The sequence below is a fragment of the Oncorhynchus nerka genome, linkage group LG4, assembly GCF_034236695.1.
Source record: "Oncorhynchus nerka isolate Pitt River linkage group LG4, Oner_Uvic_2.0, whole genome shotgun sequence".
Lineage (NCBI taxonomy): Eukaryota > Metazoa > Chordata > Actinopteri > Salmoniformes > Salmonidae > Oncorhynchus > Oncorhynchus nerka.
The window spans coordinates 19,167,733-19,186,887 of record NC_088399.1 but is presented as its reverse complement, the minus strand read 5'-3'; the positions used below and the strand labels follow the sequence as shown (position 1 = coordinate 19,186,887).

General features: G+C 42.2%; 2 protein-coding genes across 2 annotated transcripts in view; both read left to right on the top strand.

Annotated features, from left to right (window-relative positions):
• The first annotated feature begins 3,604 nt into the window (after nucleotides 1-3,604).
• LOC115128853 (U6 snRNA-associated Sm-like protein LSm1) lies at nucleotides 3,605-7,651 on the top strand. Its single transcript, XM_029658978.2, has 4 exons — nucleotides 3,605-3,794; nucleotides 4,325-4,393; nucleotides 4,486-4,601; nucleotides 7,141-7,651. The coding sequence occupies exons 1-4, from the start codon at nucleotides 3,725-3,727 to the stop codon at nucleotides 7,327-7,329; spliced, it is 444 nt and encodes a 147-aa protein (XP_029514838.1). The 5' UTR covers nucleotides 3,605-3,724; the 3' UTR covers nucleotides 7,330-7,651.
• An 8,893-nt stretch (nucleotides 7,652-16,544) lies between these two features.
• Nucleotides 16,545-19,155, top strand: part of si:dkey-34e4.1 (carboxyl-terminal PDZ ligand of neuronal nitric oxide synthase protein) — a 260,757-nt gene continuing 258,146 nt past the window's right edge. The window contains exons 1-2 of the mRNA XM_065017303.1: nucleotides 16,545-18,250; nucleotides 19,073-19,144. Coding sequence (XP_064873375.1) covers nucleotides 18,146-18,250; nucleotides 19,073-19,144 — 177 coding nt within the window. The 5' untranslated portion in view covers nucleotides 16,545-18,145. The remainder of the gene's footprint in view (nucleotides 18,251-19,072; nucleotides 19,145-19,155) is intronic.

Here is a 19,155-nt window from a genome sequence, read left to right as displayed (position 1 = left end):
TTTGCCCCACCAAGATTTACATGCTAAAATCGCCACTGTGTAGGGGCATGGACTATACAAGGTATTGAAAGCATTCCACAGGGATGCTAGTCCAATGCTTCCCACAGCTGTGTCAAGTTGGCTGGATGTCCTTTGGGTGGTGGACCATTCTTGATACACACGGGAAACTGTTGAGTGTGAAAAACCCAGCAGTGTTGCCGTTCAAAGGCACTTAAATCTTTTGTCTTGCCCATTCACCCTCTGAATGTCACACACACACAATCCATTTCTCAATTGTTTCAAGGCTTAACATCCTTCTCCTCCCCTTCAACTACACTGATTGAAGTGGATTTAACAGGTGACGTCAATATGTAATGGAAAGAGTAGGTGTTTTTAATGTTTTGTACACTCAGTGTATGTACACTCAGTGTATGTTCCAGCAGAGGAAGGCAGATGTTTGGGTTAAATGAGTCCATATGGTATAGTCTCTGAGGGAACTTAGGGAAGCATGTGTAGACCAATAGAAGCAGGAAGAAAGGTTAAGACAGTAATATATTTGTATTTTATAAAAGTAGATAATGGCCAGAATTTCCATCCATGGTCAAACTCCAGTTGAAGCTCGCATCCGCTACAAGACCATGGTGCTTGCCTACGGAGCTGTGAGGGGAACTGCACCTCAGTACCTCCAGGCTCTGATCAGGCCCTACACCCAAACAAGGGCACTGCGTTCATCCACCTCTGGCCTGCTCGCCTCCCTACCACTGAGGAAGTACAGTTCCCGCTCAGCCCAGTCAAAACTGTTCGCTGCTCTGGCCCCCCAATGGTGGAACAAACTCCCTCACGACGCCAGAACAGCGGAGTCAATCACCACCTTCCGGAGACACCTGAAACCCCACCTCTTTAAGGAATACCTAGGATAGGATAAAGTAATCCCTCTCACACCCCCTTAAAAGATATAGATGCACTACTGTTCCACTGGATGTCATAAGGTGAATGCACCAATTTGTAAGTCGCTCTGGATAAGAGCGTCTGCTAAATGACTTAAATGTAAATGTAAATGTACACATGATTATACTCTCTTTTTAAAAATTTTTTTTTATTTTTTATTTCACCTTTATTTAACCAGGTAGGCTAGTTGAGAACAAGTTCTCATTTGCAACTGCGACCTGGCCGAGATAAAGCATAGCAGTGTGAACAGACAACACAGAGTTACACATGGAGTAAACAATTAACAAGTCAATAACACAGTAGAAAAAAAGGGAATCTATATACATTGTGTGCAAAAGGCATGAGGAGGTAGGCGAATAATTACAATTTTGCAGATTAACACTGGAGTGATAAATGATCAGATGGTTATGTACAGGTAGAGATATTGGTGTGCAAAAGAGCAGAAAAGTAAATAAATAAAAACAGTATGGGGATGAGGTAGGTAAAAATGGGTGGGCTATTTACCGATAGACTATGTACAGTTGCAGCGATCGGTTAGCTGCTCAGATAGCAGATGTTTGAAGTTGGTGAGGGAGATAAAAGTCTCCAACTTCAGCGATTTTTGCAATTCGTTCCAGTCACAGGCAGCAGAGAACTGGAACGAAAGGCGGCCAAATGAGGTGTTGGCTTTAGGGATGATCAGTGAGATACACCTGCTGGAGCGCGTGCTACGGATGGGTGTTGAAATCGTGACCAGTGAACTGAGATAAGGCGGAGCTTTACCTAGCATGGACTTGTAGATGACCTGGAGCCAGTGGGTCTGGCAACGAATATGTAGCGAGGGCCAGCCGACTAGAGCATACAGGTCGCAGTGGTGGGTGGTATAAGGTGCTTTAGTGACAAAATGGATGGCACTGTGATAAACTGCATCCAGTTTTCTGAGTAGAGTGTTGGAAGCAATTTTGTAGATGACATCGCCGATGTCGAGGATCGGTAGGATAGTCAGTTTTACTAGGGTAAGTTTGGCGGCGTGAGTGAAGGAGGCTTTGTTGCGGAATAGAAAGCCGACTCTAGATTTGATTTTCGATTGGAGATGTTTGATATGAGTCTGGAAGGAGAGTTTACATTTACATTACATTTAAGTCATTTAGCAGACGCTCTTATCCAGAGCGACTTACAAATTGGTACAAATTGGTATTTACAGTCTAGCCAGACATCTAGGTACTTATAGATGTCCACATATTCAAGGTCGGAACCATCCAGGGTGGTGATGCTGGTCAGGCGTGCGGGTGCAGGCAGCGAACGGTTGAAAAGCATGCATTTGGTTTTACTAGCGTTTAAGAGCAGTTGGAGGCCATGGAAGGAGTGTTGTATTGCATTGAAGCTCGTTTGGAGGTTAGATAGCACAGTGTCCAAGGACGGGCCGTAAGTATATAGAATGGTGTCGTCTGCGTAGAGGTCGATCAGGGAATCGCCCGCAGCAAGAGTAACATCATTGAGGCGTAACTGTGGAATGAGATGATGAAACCAATCAAGTATGGTACTGGGTCGTCCCGAGTTACCACAGCCTCAAAGTCATAATTATGGCTAAACTCCACCTATTTATACAAGTTCTCTACTCAAAATCAGATTTGAAGCCTAACCCTAACTTTAAGCACACTGCTAACCTTATCCAGTGGCAGTTCTAGCTTGTATGGCTCCCTGGGCGAACCCCCCCTCCCAAAACACCATTCTGCACTAACTGTAATTTTTATTCAGACATTTGGAATAACACAAATAAATTATCAAAACATTTAAAACTATATAAATATATATAAAAATAAGACTCGTAAATATAAAAAATAAGTAATTAGTCCTGTACAAATGTAGAGGTGGGCTATTTGATAGATTCCCCTGCTCACGGTACCTTGGGCTTCCAGTGGGGAGACCTGAGGTCAACCTACTCTCGCCCCCGCCTCCGCCCCATCTCATACTTCTGAGTGGGAGACCTTCCCAGGCAGTAGCCTGCCTAGCTCACAAACTAGAAACAGGGCACCTACTCCGACAAGGTTAATTGACCAACAGCCCCACATGGTGACATGATACCATTGACATTAAGTGGGGAGGCAGGGTAGCCTAGTGGTTAGAGCGTTGGACTAGCAACTGAAAGGTTGCAAGAACAAATCCCTGAGCTGACAAGGTAAAAATCTGTCGTTCTGCCCCTGAACAAGGCAATTAACCCACTGTTCTTAGGCTGTCATTGAAAATAAGAATGTGTTATTAACTGACTTGCCTAGTTAAATAAAGGTAAAATGAGTGATAAAAAAACGATCGCGTAAATGACACCATTCTGAACATAATTCGTGCAGGGCCCCTGTGCCATATCCGGCAAGATGCCGCACTGTGCGCCTGCCTATGTCGCCTATGCCTAAATCCGACACTGTTTATGCCTAACACTAACCTTAAATTAGGACAATTTTTACTTTGTGGCTGTGGTAACTAGTGACAACCATGGTGTTGTACGGGGATAAGAAGTGGGTGGATTTTTGTTGTTGAAGATTATATAATTACTGGTGTCTATTTGGGTTTAATATTATAACCTACAGACAAATACATCTATTCTGTAATAACACTCTAGAATTAAAACTTCAAGCGGCGTCAAATTTGGTTTGACCAATAGTAGCAGAGAACGGGGCTACCCAACTGTCTTGTGCGTACATTACATAACAGGAAGTGTTTCACTATCGCCCAAACCGAACTGCACGAGAGTCCGATGGCCTGAAAGGACAGTGACACAACAGCAAATAACCCCTCTAAATTCGCACCAAACATCGTGTACATGAGATTTACAAGCCGACCAAAAATGAACTACATGCCAGGAACAGCCAGCCTCATCGAGGATATCGATAGTAAGTCGATGACGCTGCATGGCCATTCCAAGGCATGCTAACACCGCTAGCCGGTGTTGTGTCGAGATGCACCGGTTTTTACCGTTGGTTGGTTCTGGTAGAGGTTTTTAGAAATAATGTCCATTGATATATTTGTTAGATAACAGCTTGTAAAGCAGCGCCAACATGACATGCAAACACATGGCATTACCAGAGGACTTGATGTGTGCGCCTGACACTTAGATGAGTGCACACCTGAACACTGTTATCAAATCAACTGTCAACATAGCTACCTCCCTAGGTCAGGGAAATCAACTGTCAACATAGCTACCTCCCTAGGTCAGGGAAATCAACTGTCAACATAGCTACCTCCCTAGGTCAGGGGCAACGGCTGTAGGCCGCGATTGGAAGCAGAGCATGACCAGTAGGCTACTAATCTAACCATCAATAATCATGATCTCTTTTCATAAACCCCCAACAAAAATGCACAGTTAAAACCATAGTAATTGCATCAAATATACAATGATTTTGCTGCCTGTTTGAATTGACAGAAAAACATCTCGTCCTGCTCAGAGATGGAAGAACGTTGATCGGCTTTCTCAGAAGCATTGATCAGTTTGGTATGTAAGTATTCCAACCATTGCATTGCAATACCATAGTATTGCATACAACATAGTCGGAAAGCAAGCAAGCATTTTTTGTGTGTGTGTAGCCAACCTGGTGCTGCAACAGACGGTGGAGAGGATCCACGTGGGCAAGAGGTATGGAGACATCCCTCGAGGAATCTTTATCGTCAGGGGAGAGAACGTAGTCCTCCTGGGGGAGATCGTAAGTCTGCAACAAACACACACAGATCCCCTTACACTCCAAGTATGTGTAGTTGTAATTCTTATTTACAATGACAACCTACCCCAGCCAAACCCGGACGATGCTGGGCCAATTGTGCGCTGCCCTATGGGACTCCCAATCACGGCCTGGATTTGAACCAGTGACGCCTTTAGCACTGAGATGCAGTGCCTCAGACCGCTACGCCACTCGGGAATGGGTGTATGAAAAGTGAATCGGCCAAATGGGAAGATTTGTTGCCACTCAAGACCGTTTATTTGTGGCTGATTGGGCTGCACTACGAGTCGATAGTAAGCCGCCGACCAGTACTCCAGTGTTGTGCCTGCTGACTTGAAGTGATTCCTACTGGGTGTCGGGTCAGTAGCTACGTGGCCATTTTTTTTCCCTCACATGATTTTATTTCAAGTATGATAGCAGCCTACACAAGAAATAACTCATATTGATAACCATCTAGTTGTCACCTTGATACATCCAGTACCAGTCAAAAGTTTTCAGAGTAATAGTGAAGATGGCAAAACTATGAAATAACACATGGAATCATGTAGTAATCAAAATACATTTTATATTTGTTTCTTCAAAGTAGCCACCCTTTGCCTTGATGACAGCTTTGCACACTCTTGGCATTTTCTCAACCAGCTTCATGAGGTAGTCACCTGGAATGTATTTTAATCAACAGGTGTGCCTTGTTAAGTTAATATGTGGAATTGATTTCCTCAATGTGTTTGAGCAAATCAGGTGTGTTGTGACGAGTTAGGGGGGTATACAGAAGATAGCCCTATTTGGTAAAAGACCAAGGCCATATTATGGCAAGAACAGCTCAAATAAGCAAAGAGAAATGACAGACCATCATTACTTTAAGACATGAAAGTCAGTCAACCTGGAAAATTTCAAGAACATTGAAAATTTCTTCAAGTTGTAAAAACCATCAAACGCTATGATGAAACTGGCACTCATGAGGACTGATTGATTCCAACTACTGTGTCTTTGTGAGACACAGAGTAGGTGAACGGATGATCTCCACATGTGTGGTTCCCACCGTGAAGCATGGAGGAGGTGTGGGGGTGCTTTGCTGGTGACACTGTCTGTGATTTATTTAGAATTCAAGGCACACTTAACCAGCATGGCTACGAAAGAATTCTGCAGCGATACACCATCACATCTGGTTTGCGCATTTGTTCTTCAACAGGACAATGACCCAACACGCCACCAGGCTATGTAATGGCTTTGACCAAGAAGGAGAGTGATGGAGTGATGCATCAGATGACCAGGCTTCTACAATCACTCAACCTAAACCCAATTGAGAGGGTTTGGAATGAGTTGGATTGTGGAGTGAAGGAAAAACAGCCAAACTGCCTAGCATATGTGGGAACTCCTTCAAGACTGTTTGAAAAGCATTCCAGGTGAAGCTGGCTTGAGAAGATAACAGCTTTGCACACTCTTGGTATTAAGGCCAAGGGTGGCTGCTTTGAGAAACCTAAAATCTATTTTGATTGGTTTAAAACTTTTTGGTTACTACATGATTCCATATATGTTATTTCATAGTTTTGATGTCTTCACTATTATTATACAATGTAGAAAATAGTAAAAATAGAGAAACCCTTGAATGAGTAGGCGTGTCAACTTTTGACTGGTACTGTATATACAGTCTACTACTCAATGGGGAGGACATGAATGGCAACAACACCGGGACACAGTGCCCTTTGCTCCCACTTGACAAGTGCTACTGTCTGGCAACGCCGCGGGAAGTAGCTACCTATTAGCCAATATCAGAGTGGCAGTCACAGTAAGCACATGCATACAACGCATGAAGCAACAGTAGACCCATCAATACTAAAAAATAAACTATTGTCAGTTTTATAACTGAACATTTACAATTATTTGTCTAAAACTAACAGTGAAATACGACTCGGACACATACGACTCAGGCTTCTTAACAGAAGTCTGAACTCTTGTGGTAAGGTAGCTCAATGTAAGGTAATTTCATGGTAGGAAACGGAAGAACAATTAAACACAGCTCAGTCAAAACCATCTAACCTATAGCAGAGCAATAAAATAAAAAAAAAGTAATACATGTTTTAAATTTTATTTTTACTCGCCCACTGCTTTGCTTTCCACGTGCCCACTGCTTTGCTTTCCACGTGCCCACTGCTTTGCTTTCCACGTGCCCACTGCTTTGCTTTCCACGTGCCCACTGCTTTGCTTTCCACGTGCCCACTGCTTTGCTTTCCACGTGCCCACTGCTTTGCTTTCCACGTGCCCACTGCTTTGCTTTCCACGTGCCCACTGCTTTGCTTTCCACGCGCCCACTGCTTTGCTTTTCACGCGCCCGCCCACTGCTTTGCTTTCCACGTGCCCACTGCTTTGCTTTCCACGCGCCCACTGATTTGCTTTCCACTCGCCCACTGATTTGCTTTCCACTCGCTCAATCGCCTATTCTCCGGTCGCCATATTGGGATGCAACTTCCCCCTTCTCCTACACACACAAACACTGATGTCTGAATGTGTGTCCACTCCTGTGAAGGACCTGGAGAAGGAGAGTGACACCAGTCTGCAGCAGGTGTGTATTGAGGACATCCTGGAGGAACAGCGACTGCAGCAGCAGAGCAGGCAGGAGGCAGAGAAGACCAAACACCTGGCCCTGAAGGAGAGAGGCCTGGTCATGCCCAGACCAGACATCATGGACGAATATGGAGTACAGCATCAATACTGACCGGTACATACAAACACGGTCAATAGGTAATGATCCAGTTCACTGTCTTTACTTTACCTTTGAGAGGGAATCCCCAATGTACAGGGCACCTTATGACGAAGCACCTTATTTCACATTCAGAGTTTTATATTATGTTTCCCTAAGAGTATCATGGCACTGACATAAATGTACAGGGTTTTTGTTTGAACCATTATTTTAAACTATTTTGTGAGGTGTAATGAAAACTACATTTTGATTTGTACAGAAGTGAAAAGAGGATTTATCAAAGTTGTACATCACTGGAAAGGCCTTTGTTTGTATTAAACACTTTTATTTTTTAGAACATGGTGTGTCGTGTGTTATAGCTGGTTGTGTTTTAGTTTAGCTGTAGTTTTATGTTTGAGTAGCTAGGTCTATCGGAGTTACCAGTCCAAGATGTACCGAAACCTCACTGGTGTACCTGCTGCTGAGCCTCCTTTTGGAGCAGATCTATATCTGACCAGTAGAGGGCGTGCCTGCACTACTTTAGCCATGCGTCTGTACTCGCCTCTTTCTGCATATGTCTGTTTTATTATTATTTATTTTTATTGAACCTTTATTTAACTAGGCAAGTCAGTTAAGAACAAATTCATTCCCAATCACAGCCGGTTGTGATACAGCCTGGAATCGAACCAGGTTTTGTAGTGACGCCTTCGACCACTGCGTCACTCGGGAGCCCCTGGTGCTCCTGTCACTAAAGAAATTTGCAGCTAAAATGCCAGATATCAATTGATTAGGCTCATTACACATGTATATGACACCTGAGTAAACTTGTGATTGATTCCGATTAAATTCGAGCCTGATCTGATAAAAAGCTTAAGACTTGATTCTAAATGCTATCCAATGAATTATTGGTAGCTTATAATAAATGTAACACATATTTTAAATTAATATTTGCTTTGTGTGTGTGTGAAAAAAAAATGGAAAAAAAATGAGGCCATATTCAATCCATACATCCCTTCATTATTCACCCTGGGAACAGCTTCACCTCTTTGTTTTCTGATTCGTCTGTATCTTGAATGCTAACATCATAGTTGGTACTGTTCACACTGTGTGCTACATTGTTACTAAGCTATTTTACCCTCACTGTAGAAAAAAGGTTCCTTATAGAACCAAAAGGGGTATCGTTTGCTTCATATATGGAACTCCTAAAAGTTCTAAATAGAACCCTTTTATAGGGTTCTTTGATCCGAACCCTAGAGGTTTTTCTTCATTGAACCAAAATGGTTCCATATAGAAGCCTGTGCAATTTATGAATGCTACTGCTATTAAATAGTCATCATTTGAGTGAAGAATATCATTTAATAAACAAGAATATCAGCAATGTTTTTTAGAATTGATTGTCATTATATGCAAAGATAGTTTAGAAATATGCACAGATTTTTACCTTGTCAGCTCGGGGAATCGATCTTGCAACCTTTCAGTTACTAGTCCAGCGCTCTAACCACTAGGCTACCTGCCGCCCAATGATAGTCCATGTCAACTTTACCAATGCAATATGATATACCTTGTCCATTAGTGTCTTTTGCTCTGTTCTTACCAATAAGCAAGTTATTTTTCAATGTGTTAAGGTAAGCAAAGTTGATTTATTTAATTCAAATATATGAATCCAAAGTCATATGATAAACTATAGGCTAGATAAAGTGTTTTGAGCACGTTTGTAAGCAGCTAGCTAGACAGAAAAGGCTACTTTTATTCGCCACTTTACAAGTTAGCCAGCTAACTCTCAAATAAACTTAATTTTTTTATTGTGGGATATGTCAAAAAGAGCTACATACCCAGCCTGACATTGGAAAATAGTTAATTGTTTATTTTATTTCAGTGTGGAGTCGATTGAGGGACTAGCCTATGTTTCATGAAGCCAATAGAAGACTGTTGCTGACTTGAGAGGAGGTAGATTATGTATCAATTATTTATAATAAATGATGTATAATAAGAACTCGATTTGGCTTCAGCAAGCCTCCAGAGGCTCTGCAATTGCATCCGTATGATTCCTACGGATCGCATCTTCAGAGCGAGCATAAATGGTCTATAATCCGCAAATATAAAAAATGGCTGTAGGCCATTGAGAAACAGCTGAACGATTTGTTTTGACAGGGGGTGCAGGAGTTTTCAGCAGATATGTTTCTGCTTATCATTTTTGACATTTTGGTAGGCAGGTTGTTAGTCAACTTGTCTATAATTACAGTTGAAGTCGGATGTTTACATACACTTCGGTTGGAGTCATCAAAACAAATTTTTCAACCACTCCACAAATTTATTGTTAACAAACTATAGTTTTGGCAAGTCGGTTAGGACATCTACTTTGTGCATGACACAAGTCATTTTCCCAACAATTGTTTACAGACGGATTATTTCATTTATAATTCACAATTCCAGTGGGTCAGAAGTTTACATACACTAAGTTGATTGTGCCTTTAAACAGCTTGGAAAATTCCAGAAAATTATGTCATAGCTTTAGAAGCTTCTGACATCATTTGAGTCAATTGGAGGTGTACCTGTACCTGTGGATGTATTTCAAGGCCTATCTTCAAACTCAGTGCCTCTTTGCTTGACATCATGGGAAATTTAAAAGAAATCAGCCAAGACCTCAGAAAAAAATTGTAGACCTCCACAAGTCTGGTTCATCCTTGGGAGCAATTTCCAAACAACTGAAGGTAACACGTTCATCTGTACAAACAATAGTACGCAAGTATAAACGCCATGGGAGCACGCAGCCCTCATACTGCTCAGGAAGGAGATGCGTTCTGTCTCCTAGAGATTAATGTACTTTGGTGTGAAAAGTGCAGATCAATCCCAGAACAACAGCAAAGGACATTGTGTGAAGATGCTGGAGGAAATGGGTACAAAAGTATCTATATCCACAGTGAAACGAGTCCTATATCGACATAACCTGAAAGGCCGATCAGCAGTCAGAAGAACCCACTGCTCCAAAACCGCCATAAAGCCAGACTCGTACTTTTTGGAGAAATATCCTCTGGTCTGATGAAACAAAAATAGAACTGTTTGGCCATAATGACCATCATTATGTTTGGAGGAAAAAGGGGGAGGCTTGCAAGCCAAAGAACACCATCCCAACCGTGAAGCACGGGGGTGGCAGTATCATGTTGTGGGGGTGCTTTGCTACAGGAGGGGCTGGTGCACTTCGCAAAATAGATGGCATCATGAGGTATGAAAATGATGTGGATATATTGAAGCAACATCTCAAGACATCAATCAGGAAGTTAAAGCTTGGTTGCAAATGGTCTTCCAAATGGATATTAACCCCAATCATACTTGCAAAGTTGTGGCAAAATGGCTTAAGGACAACAAAGTCAAGGTATTGGAGTGGCCATCACAAAGCCCTGACCTCAATCCTGTCGAGAATTTCTGGGCAGAACTGAAAAAGCACATGCAAGCAAGGAGGCCTACAAACCTGACTCAGTTACACCAGCTCTGTCAAGAGGAATGGGGCAAAATGCACCCAACGTATTGTGGGAAACTTGTTGAAGGCTACTTGAAACATTTGACCCAAGTTAAACAATTTAAAGGAAATGCTACCAAATACTAATTGAGTGTATGTATACTTCTGACACACTGGGAATGTGATGAATGAAATAAATAATTCTCTCTCCTATTATTCTGACATTTCACATTCTTAAAATAAAGTGGTGATCCTAACTGACCTAAAACAGGATATTTTTACTAGGAATAAATGTCAGGAATTGTGCAAAACTGAGTTTAAATGTATTTGGCTAAGGTGTATGTAAACTTCCGACTTCAACTGTATATACATGCAGCTTCTCTTCTGTCATTAGCCTAAATGTTGCCCTAGAAGACTAAAATAAAGCCTTGCTCACTGGAATGTCATAAATGGATGGAATGAATGCTTTTATCTAGTTGACGTTGTTAAAGTCATCTTTGCTTCTTTCACAGAGGAAAGATGTTTAGGGACTGGGGAGAATGCCATAACTAAAAAACAGGAAAGATGTTTAGGGACTGGGGAGAATGCCATAACTAAATAACAGGAAAGATGTTTAGGGACTGGGGAGAATGCAATAACTAAACAACAGGAAAGATGTTTAGGGACTGGGGAGAATGCCATAACTAAATAACAGGAAAGATGTTTAGGGACTGGGGAGAATGCAATAACTAAATAACAGGAAAGATGTTTAGGGACCGGGGAGAATGCCATAACTAAATAACAGGAAAGATGTTTAGGGACCGGGGAGAATGACATAACTAAATAACAGGAAAGATGTTTAGGGACCGGGGAGAATGCCATAACTAAATAACAGGAAAGATGTTTAGGGACTGGGGAGAATGCCATAACTAAATAACAGGAAAGATGTTTAGGGACTGGGGAGAATGCAATAACTAAACAACAGGAAATATGTTTAGGGACTGGGGAGAATGCCATAACTAAATAACAGGAAAGATGTTTAGGGACTGGGGAGAATGCCATAACTAAATAACAGGAAAGATGTTTAGGGACTGGGGAGAATGCCATAACTAAATAACAGGAAAGATGTTTAGGGACTGGGGAGAATGCCATAACTAAATAACAGGAAAGATGTTTAGGGACTGGGGAGAATGCAATAACTAAATAACAGGAAAGATGTTTAGTGACTGGGGAGAATGCAATAACTAAACAACAGGAAAGATGTTTAGGGACTGGGGAGAATGCCATAACTAAATAACAGGAAAGATGTTTAGGGACTGGGGAGAATGCAATAACTAAATAACAGGAAAGATGTTTAGGGACTGGGGAGAATGCCATAACTAAATAACAGGAAAGATGTTTAGGGACTGGGGAGAATGCAATAACTAAAAAACAGGAAAGATGTTTAGGGACTGGGGAGAATGCCATAACTAAATAACAGGAAAGATGTTTAGGGACTGGGGAGAATGCCATAACTAAAAAACAGGAAAGATGTTTAGGGACTGGGGAGAATGCCATAACTAAATAACAGGAAAGATGTTTAGGGACTGGGGAGAATGCAATAACTAAATAACAGGAAATATGTTTAGGGACTGGGGAGAATGCAATAACTAAACAACAGGAAAGATGTTTAGGGACTGGGGAGAATGCCATAACTAAATAACAGGAAAGATGTTTAGGGACTGGGGAGAATGCAATAACTAAACAACAGGAAAGATGTTTAGGGACTGGGGAGAATGCCATAACTAAATAACAGGAAAGATGTTTAGGGACTGGGGAGAATGCAATAACTAAATAACAGGAAAGATGTTTAGGGACTGGGGAGAATGCCATAACTAAATAACAGGAAAGAGGTTTAGGGACTGGGGAGAATGCCATAACTAAAAAACAGGAAAGATGTTTAGGGACTGGGGAGAATGCAATAACTAAACAACAGGAAAGATGTTTAGGGACCGGGGAGAATGCAATAACTAAATAACAGGAAAGATGTTTAGGGACTGGGGAGAATGCAATAACTAAAAAACAGGAAAGATGTTTAGGGACTGGGGAGAATGCAATAACTAAAAAACAGGAAAGATGTTTAGGGACTGGGGAGAATGCAATAACTAAAAATAACAGGAAAGATGTTTAGGGACTGGGGAGAATGCAATAACTAAATAACAGGAAAGATGTTTAGGGACTGGGGAGAATGCAATAACTAAAAAACGGGAAAGATTTTCTGCATAAAATGAGTTTGACCGGTTGTAAGGAAATAGAAAGCTGTGAAAATGACTCAACGTGTTTCTGATAAGATTTAATGTCTGCTTGGATGGATACTTGATTTGGTCTAAATACTTTCAGCTTTCATGATGCTGATAAAGATAGGGACCGTCTGTAAAGGTGCTAACTGCACATTTTCGTTCTCTCAAGATGTTGCAAAAAAAGCTTAATTATGCAGGAGTAAAAATGAAGGCTATGCAAGAGGTTATAGACTGTCAGTGTCCAGATCTCAGCTTCCATTGAACCCATCTGAACAGAAAAGGATACAGTTCCCTTGACGTGCCATAGGCCTATTTGAAGTCCCCGTCTTGTGACTGCCAAATTCGTATAGCGCGCCTCATCATCATCACACAAAACATAGCTGGCACTGCAGTCATTATCTTTTACTATTCACCAACTCTCCATTTTGCAGCTTTTCTCTTATTGAATTGAACTGACTTTCTGCCCATTCCCAAAAGCTTTTGGTGATTGGTGTGTGGGCTATTTGGTGCGTAGCTACAGTTAGACCCTAAAGCTTTTGGTGATTGGTGTGTGGGCTATTTGGTGCGTAGCTACAGTTAGACCCTAAAGCTTTTGGTGATTGGTGTCTGGGCTATTTGGTGCGTAGCTACAGTTAGACCCTAAAGCTTTTGGTGATTGGTGTGTGGGCTATTTGGTGCGTAGCTACAGTTAGACCCTAAAGCTTTTGGTGATTGGTGTGTGGGCTATTTGGTGCGTAGCTACAGTTAGACCCTAAAGCTTAAGTTTACACAATAATGCCAGAAAGCCTAAAAATAATGAAAGAAAAAGCTCAATGTAGCCTATAGTTAGACTGTTTTCTCTTTATTCAAGCTGCCCGCCACACACCGGCCCTTCATCCACACAGTATTTAATGACCCTAAACCTGCCCACCACGCGGATATAACTGCGGGGACTGCGGGTTATGAGTCAACCTGCAAATCAACCCTACTTGGAAGTTGGTTCAACCACCATCCTCTTGTGTCATCAAGCAGGAATGGATTGGCAGTTTTTTAAAATCAGAATTGCAGTCAAATGTTGAATTGACTCAAATGTTCTATATATAGAGTGTATGCTTTTATTAAGCACATTATTTCCTGTTGCTTCTAGCTAGCATTTAGTTTGCAACAGCACGGGTGTGTAAGAACCTTGGTCTTTACCACTCAGGCCTCTGCAACTGTCACGTTGTTCGTAATAATGATGGTCGGACCAAGGCTGTATGTTGAGTGTATGTTGAGTTCCACATATTTTAATGAAAGTGAAACTAAGCAATGACAAAAACAAATAAACAATAAACTAACCACGAACCGTGACTACAGATATGCTATGTGCACGAACTCAAAACACATACATTCAAACAATATCCCATAACCCACAGGTGGAAAAAATGGAACTTAATTATGATCCCCAATTAGAGACAACGATTACCAGCTGCCTCTAATTGGGAATCATACACAAACCCCAACATGGAAAATAAACCTAGAACCCCACATAGAAATAATAAACTAGACTAAAACCCCTAGTCAAGTCCTGGCCTACTCTACCATAGAAAATATAGGCTTTCTATGGTCAAGACGTGACAGCAACACTATTGCAAAATATGAATTAGATCTTCCCCTTGCCAAAGAGAGCTGATGTCGGGACGTCCGCTGACTGTTTTTCTGGCCAGGCAAAATCATGCAGCAGCATCATTAACATGCATGTAAATGTCAATGGAAAACAGTTATAACAAATTAAAAAGGAATGCTAGCTGTCGTTTTAGAGCTTGATGTAATTGTGTTAGCTTTTGTTAGCTGTTAATTTGTAAAATCCCCATTAGGCCTACACTTTAGGGTAGGGAAAGAACCAATGATGTATATAAACCCTGGACTGACAGGGGCGCTGTATTGAAGCCACTGCACAGCCATCTTAGTACTCCTTTTTAAAAAATATTTTGGAAGCCACGTTTATTCTATTACACACACCCTAATGCATACTTTTAAATTATATTATGTGAGCCAAACATTGTGTATATGTGTGTATATATACACTGCTCAAAAAAATAAAAGGAACACTTACACGATGTAACTCAATCACACTTCTGTGAAATCAAACTGTCCACTTAGGAAGCAACTGATTGACAATACATTTCACATGCTGTTGTGCAAAGTTCCTATGCTTCCTGGCTGATGTTTTGGTCACTTTTGAATGCTGGCGGTGCTTTCACTCTAGTGGTAGCATGAGACGGAGTCTACAACCCACACAAGTGGCTCAGGTAGTGCAGCTCATCCAGGATGGCACATCAATGCGAGCTGTGGCAAGAAGGTTTGCTGTGTCTGTCAGTGTAGTGTCCAGAGCATGGAGACAGGAGACAGGCCAGTACATCAGGAGACGTGGAGGAGGCCGTAGGAGGGCAACAACCCAGCAGCAGGACCGCTACCTCCGCCTTTGTGCAAGGAGGAGCAGGAGGAGCACTGCCAGAGCCCTGCAAAATGACCTCCAGCAGGCCACAAATGTGCATGTGTCTGCTCAAACGGTCAGAAACAGACTCCATGAGGGTGGTATGAGGGCCCGACGTCCACAGGTGGGGGTTGTGCTTTACAGCCCAACACCGTGCAGGTCGTTTGGCATTTGCCAGAGAACACCAAGATTGGCAAATTCGCCACTGGCGCCCTGTGCTCTTCACAGATGAAAGCAGGTTCACACTGAGCACATGTGACAGACGTGACAGTCTGGAGACGCCGTGGAGAACGTTCTGCTGCCTGCAACATCCTCCAGAATGACCGGTTTGGCGGTGGGTCAGTCATGGTGTGGGGTGGCATTTCTTTGGGGGGCTGCACAGCCCTCCATGTGCTCGCCAGAGGTAGCCTGACTGCCATTAGGTACCGAGATGAGATCCTCAGACCCCTTGTGAGACCATATGCTGGTGCGGTTGGCCCTGGGTTCCTCCTAATGCAAGACAATGCTAGACCTCATGTGGCTGGAGTGTGTCAGCAGTTCCTGCAAGAGGAAGGCATTGATGCTATGGACTGGCCCGCCCATTCCCCAATCCAATTGAGCACATCTGGGACATCATGTCTCGCTCCATCCACCAACGCCACGTTGCACCACAGACTGTCCAGGAGTTGGCGGATGCTTTAGTCCAGGTCTGGGAGGAGATCCCTCAGGAGACCATCCGCCACCTCATCAGGAGCATGCCCAGGCGTTGTAGGGAGGTCATACAGGCACGTGGAGGCCACACACACTACTGAGCCTCATTTTGACTTGTTTTAAGGACATTACATCAAAGTTGGATCAGCTTGTAGTGTGGTTTTCCACTTTAATTTTGAGTGTGACTCCAAATCCAGACCTCCATGGGTTGATAAATTTGATTTCCATTGATAATTTTTGTGTGATTTTGTTGTCAGCACATTCAACTATGTAAAGAAAAAAGTATTTAATAAGAATATTTCATTCATTCAGATCTAGGATGTGTTATTTTAGTGTTCCCTTTATTTTTTTGAGCAGTGTATATACATACATACATACACACACACACACACACACACACAGTGCCTTCAGAAAGTATTCAGACACATGGACTTTTTCCACATTTTGATAGGTTACAGCCTTATTCTAAAATTGGTTTTCCCTCATCAATCTACACACAATACCTCATAATGACAAAACAAAAGGCAAGTTTTTAGAAATATGACATTTACATAAACGTTCAGACCCTTTACTCAGTACTTTGTTGAAGCACCTTTAGCAGCAATTCCAGCCTTGAGTCTTCTTGGGTATGATGTTACGAACTTGGCACACCTGTATTTGGGGAGTTTCTCCAAATCTTCTCTGCAGATCTTCTCAAGCTCTGTCAGGTTGGATGGGGAGCGTTGAAGCACAGCTATTTTCAGGTCTTTCCAGAGATGTTTGAGCGTGTTACAGTCTGGGCTCTGGCTGGGCCACTCAAGGTCATTGAGACTTGTCCCGAAGCCACTCCTGCGTTGTCTTGGCTGTGTGCTTATGGTTGTTGTCCTGTTGGAAGGTGAACCTTCATTTTGCTCTTGAAACATTTAATTGAAACACTGTTGAATTCCATTCATTTCTATGGAGGACTGCTACTACTGGGGAGTGCCAATATGGCCCCTTAAATGCCAATATATAGCACAGCAATCAGGGTTTATATGCATCATTGGATGGAACCCTCAAGGTTATTTGCCTTCACTGGGTAGGTAGTCCTATCTATCCTATCAATCCTATCCTATCAAATATATCTATCCTTCCTTTTTAAGTAAAGGATTATTTAATCTCGTCCAAAGAACCAAAACGTTATGTATAGATCCCCAAATAACATATTTTTTTCTAAGCGCATAAGCTCTACAGTTGCTACATTGTAGGCAGTGGTGTAGTGGTACGGGTCATCAAAAGTTGGCTTCAATAGGCTCTTCACCAGGGTAAGTTTTTACAATCTGAAATCAATAAAGTCAAAAACCATGTTACACTGTGATATGATTTTAAAGAAACGGCCTTGACAGGACAGAAAGGGTGGGACATGTACTATTATTTATGGTTGAGTGTTTATTTGTCGACGCTTCCAAAAAACACTGGGTTACGTCATGTATTGGAACTTTGCTCCAATCAGGACTCGCTCTGAACTAACGTCTATGGCTTTGAAGCGGGAGGGCTCAGCGTCAACGCTACCAACAATGGCCGAGATTCAAAAACACCGGCAGAGCGACATCCACCAGCAAGCGGCCAACAGCCACCTGCAACAGACCCATGCTAGGGCTACATGAGAGAAGTTACTATTGTGGTTTAGTATTGGACAGTCTATGGGTTGATTATGTTAGCTAAGCAGAGAACCCTATATTGACAAAAGGAGTGTCAGCAGCAAGACTAGGCGCTCTTGGAATAAAAGAAAAAGAGGCGCCCAAATCTGTTCCTTCGGTGGACGGGTCCCCTCTCTGCGCTTTGAGCGCCACTCTCGCGGAGCTATCGCAACAATGGACTCAGGTCTCCACGGGGAGCTCACTCTGTGTGCCACATCTCAGTGGGTCAGTGGTAGATATGCCTCGTAACGTGTGTTCTTTCCCATGTTAACATCGTTCTCTGGTAGTGTTTCCTTCACTCGCGTTTGGTAGGTCCAGAGGAATAGGACTGAAGATGCCTGGACGGAACAGGTACAATCTGGTGGACGATGTCGCGGATTCGCGGGTCCCCCTCCACAACGAAGAAGCGTACCAACACGGGATACATTTTCAAGCTAAGGTGAAATGTATATGTACATTTTCTAGAATAAACAAGGCACTTTGATGTTTTCCCTGTATTCATTGTCTTTCCCATTGAGCGTCTTGAAACAGTTCTGCCGCCGCGTTATATTTTGGTGTCCAACTTCAAAGGTCTCATTTGGGGTAGGACTAGCCGATAATTTAATTTGACATGGTTGCGTTATGAAACTCAGGACAGGTGCACGTTTGTGGTAACGACGTGACTTATTTCCAGTGAATTTAGATCATTTGTCAAATTTCTCCCACCCCATATGTTGCAAATGTGCTTTCTAGGAGTAAGTTTTCCAAACCTGCAAACATTCACATTTCCCTCCATTTCTGTAGCCTACTTTCACCAGAGTACTCAATATTGACGGTTCTTACTCAAACTATTGTTAATGAATTAGTCAAAAGGAGGCAAAACAGAAAACACAGAACATTATACACATTTAAGTTTGTAAAACACATATAACAAATCCCAATGTTTGAAGATTTGAGATGCATCCTACAAGATGCTTATAATAAAACAAGTGTGTATAGCAGTATAATATCAGTCAAAAAATCAATAACTAGTTATATAGTCCTAAACAATATTAGAAGGCTACATATAATTACTTATTGGTTGCAATCGGCTACTAGGCTATGCATAACCACTTACACAGGATAATTGCAAGGATAGGTGTCATGCATTATATAGTGTTATCAAAACATACTGTGGTGTTTTGTTGCGTCTATAACTGTATGTTGAGTGTATTGTCTTATCTAGAACTGGGTTTTGTGTACCTGTCTTATCTATAACATATGTCTTGTGTGTGTTGTTCAGTATGTGGGCAGTCTGGATGTTCCCAGGCCCAACAGTCGTATGGAGATCGTAGCAGCCATGAGGAGGATCAGGGTAAGACACAC

What these genes read in the sequence shown, in the direction of transcription:
- LOC115128853 (XM_029658978.2), top strand. Translation starts at nt 3,725, where the DNA reads ATGAGATTTACAAGCCGACCAAAAATGAACTACATGCCAGGAACAGCC. An exon ending in CCTCATCGAGGATATCGATA is followed by an intron (nt 3,795 to 4,324) that starts GTAAGTCGATGA and finishes TTGAATTGACAG; the next exon opens with AAAAACATCTCGTCCTGCTC. An exon ending in TAGTCCTCCTGGGGGAGATC is followed by an intron (nt 4,602 to 7,140) that starts GTAAGTCTGCAA and finishes ACTCCTGTGAAG; the next exon opens with GACCTGGAGAAGGAGAGTGA.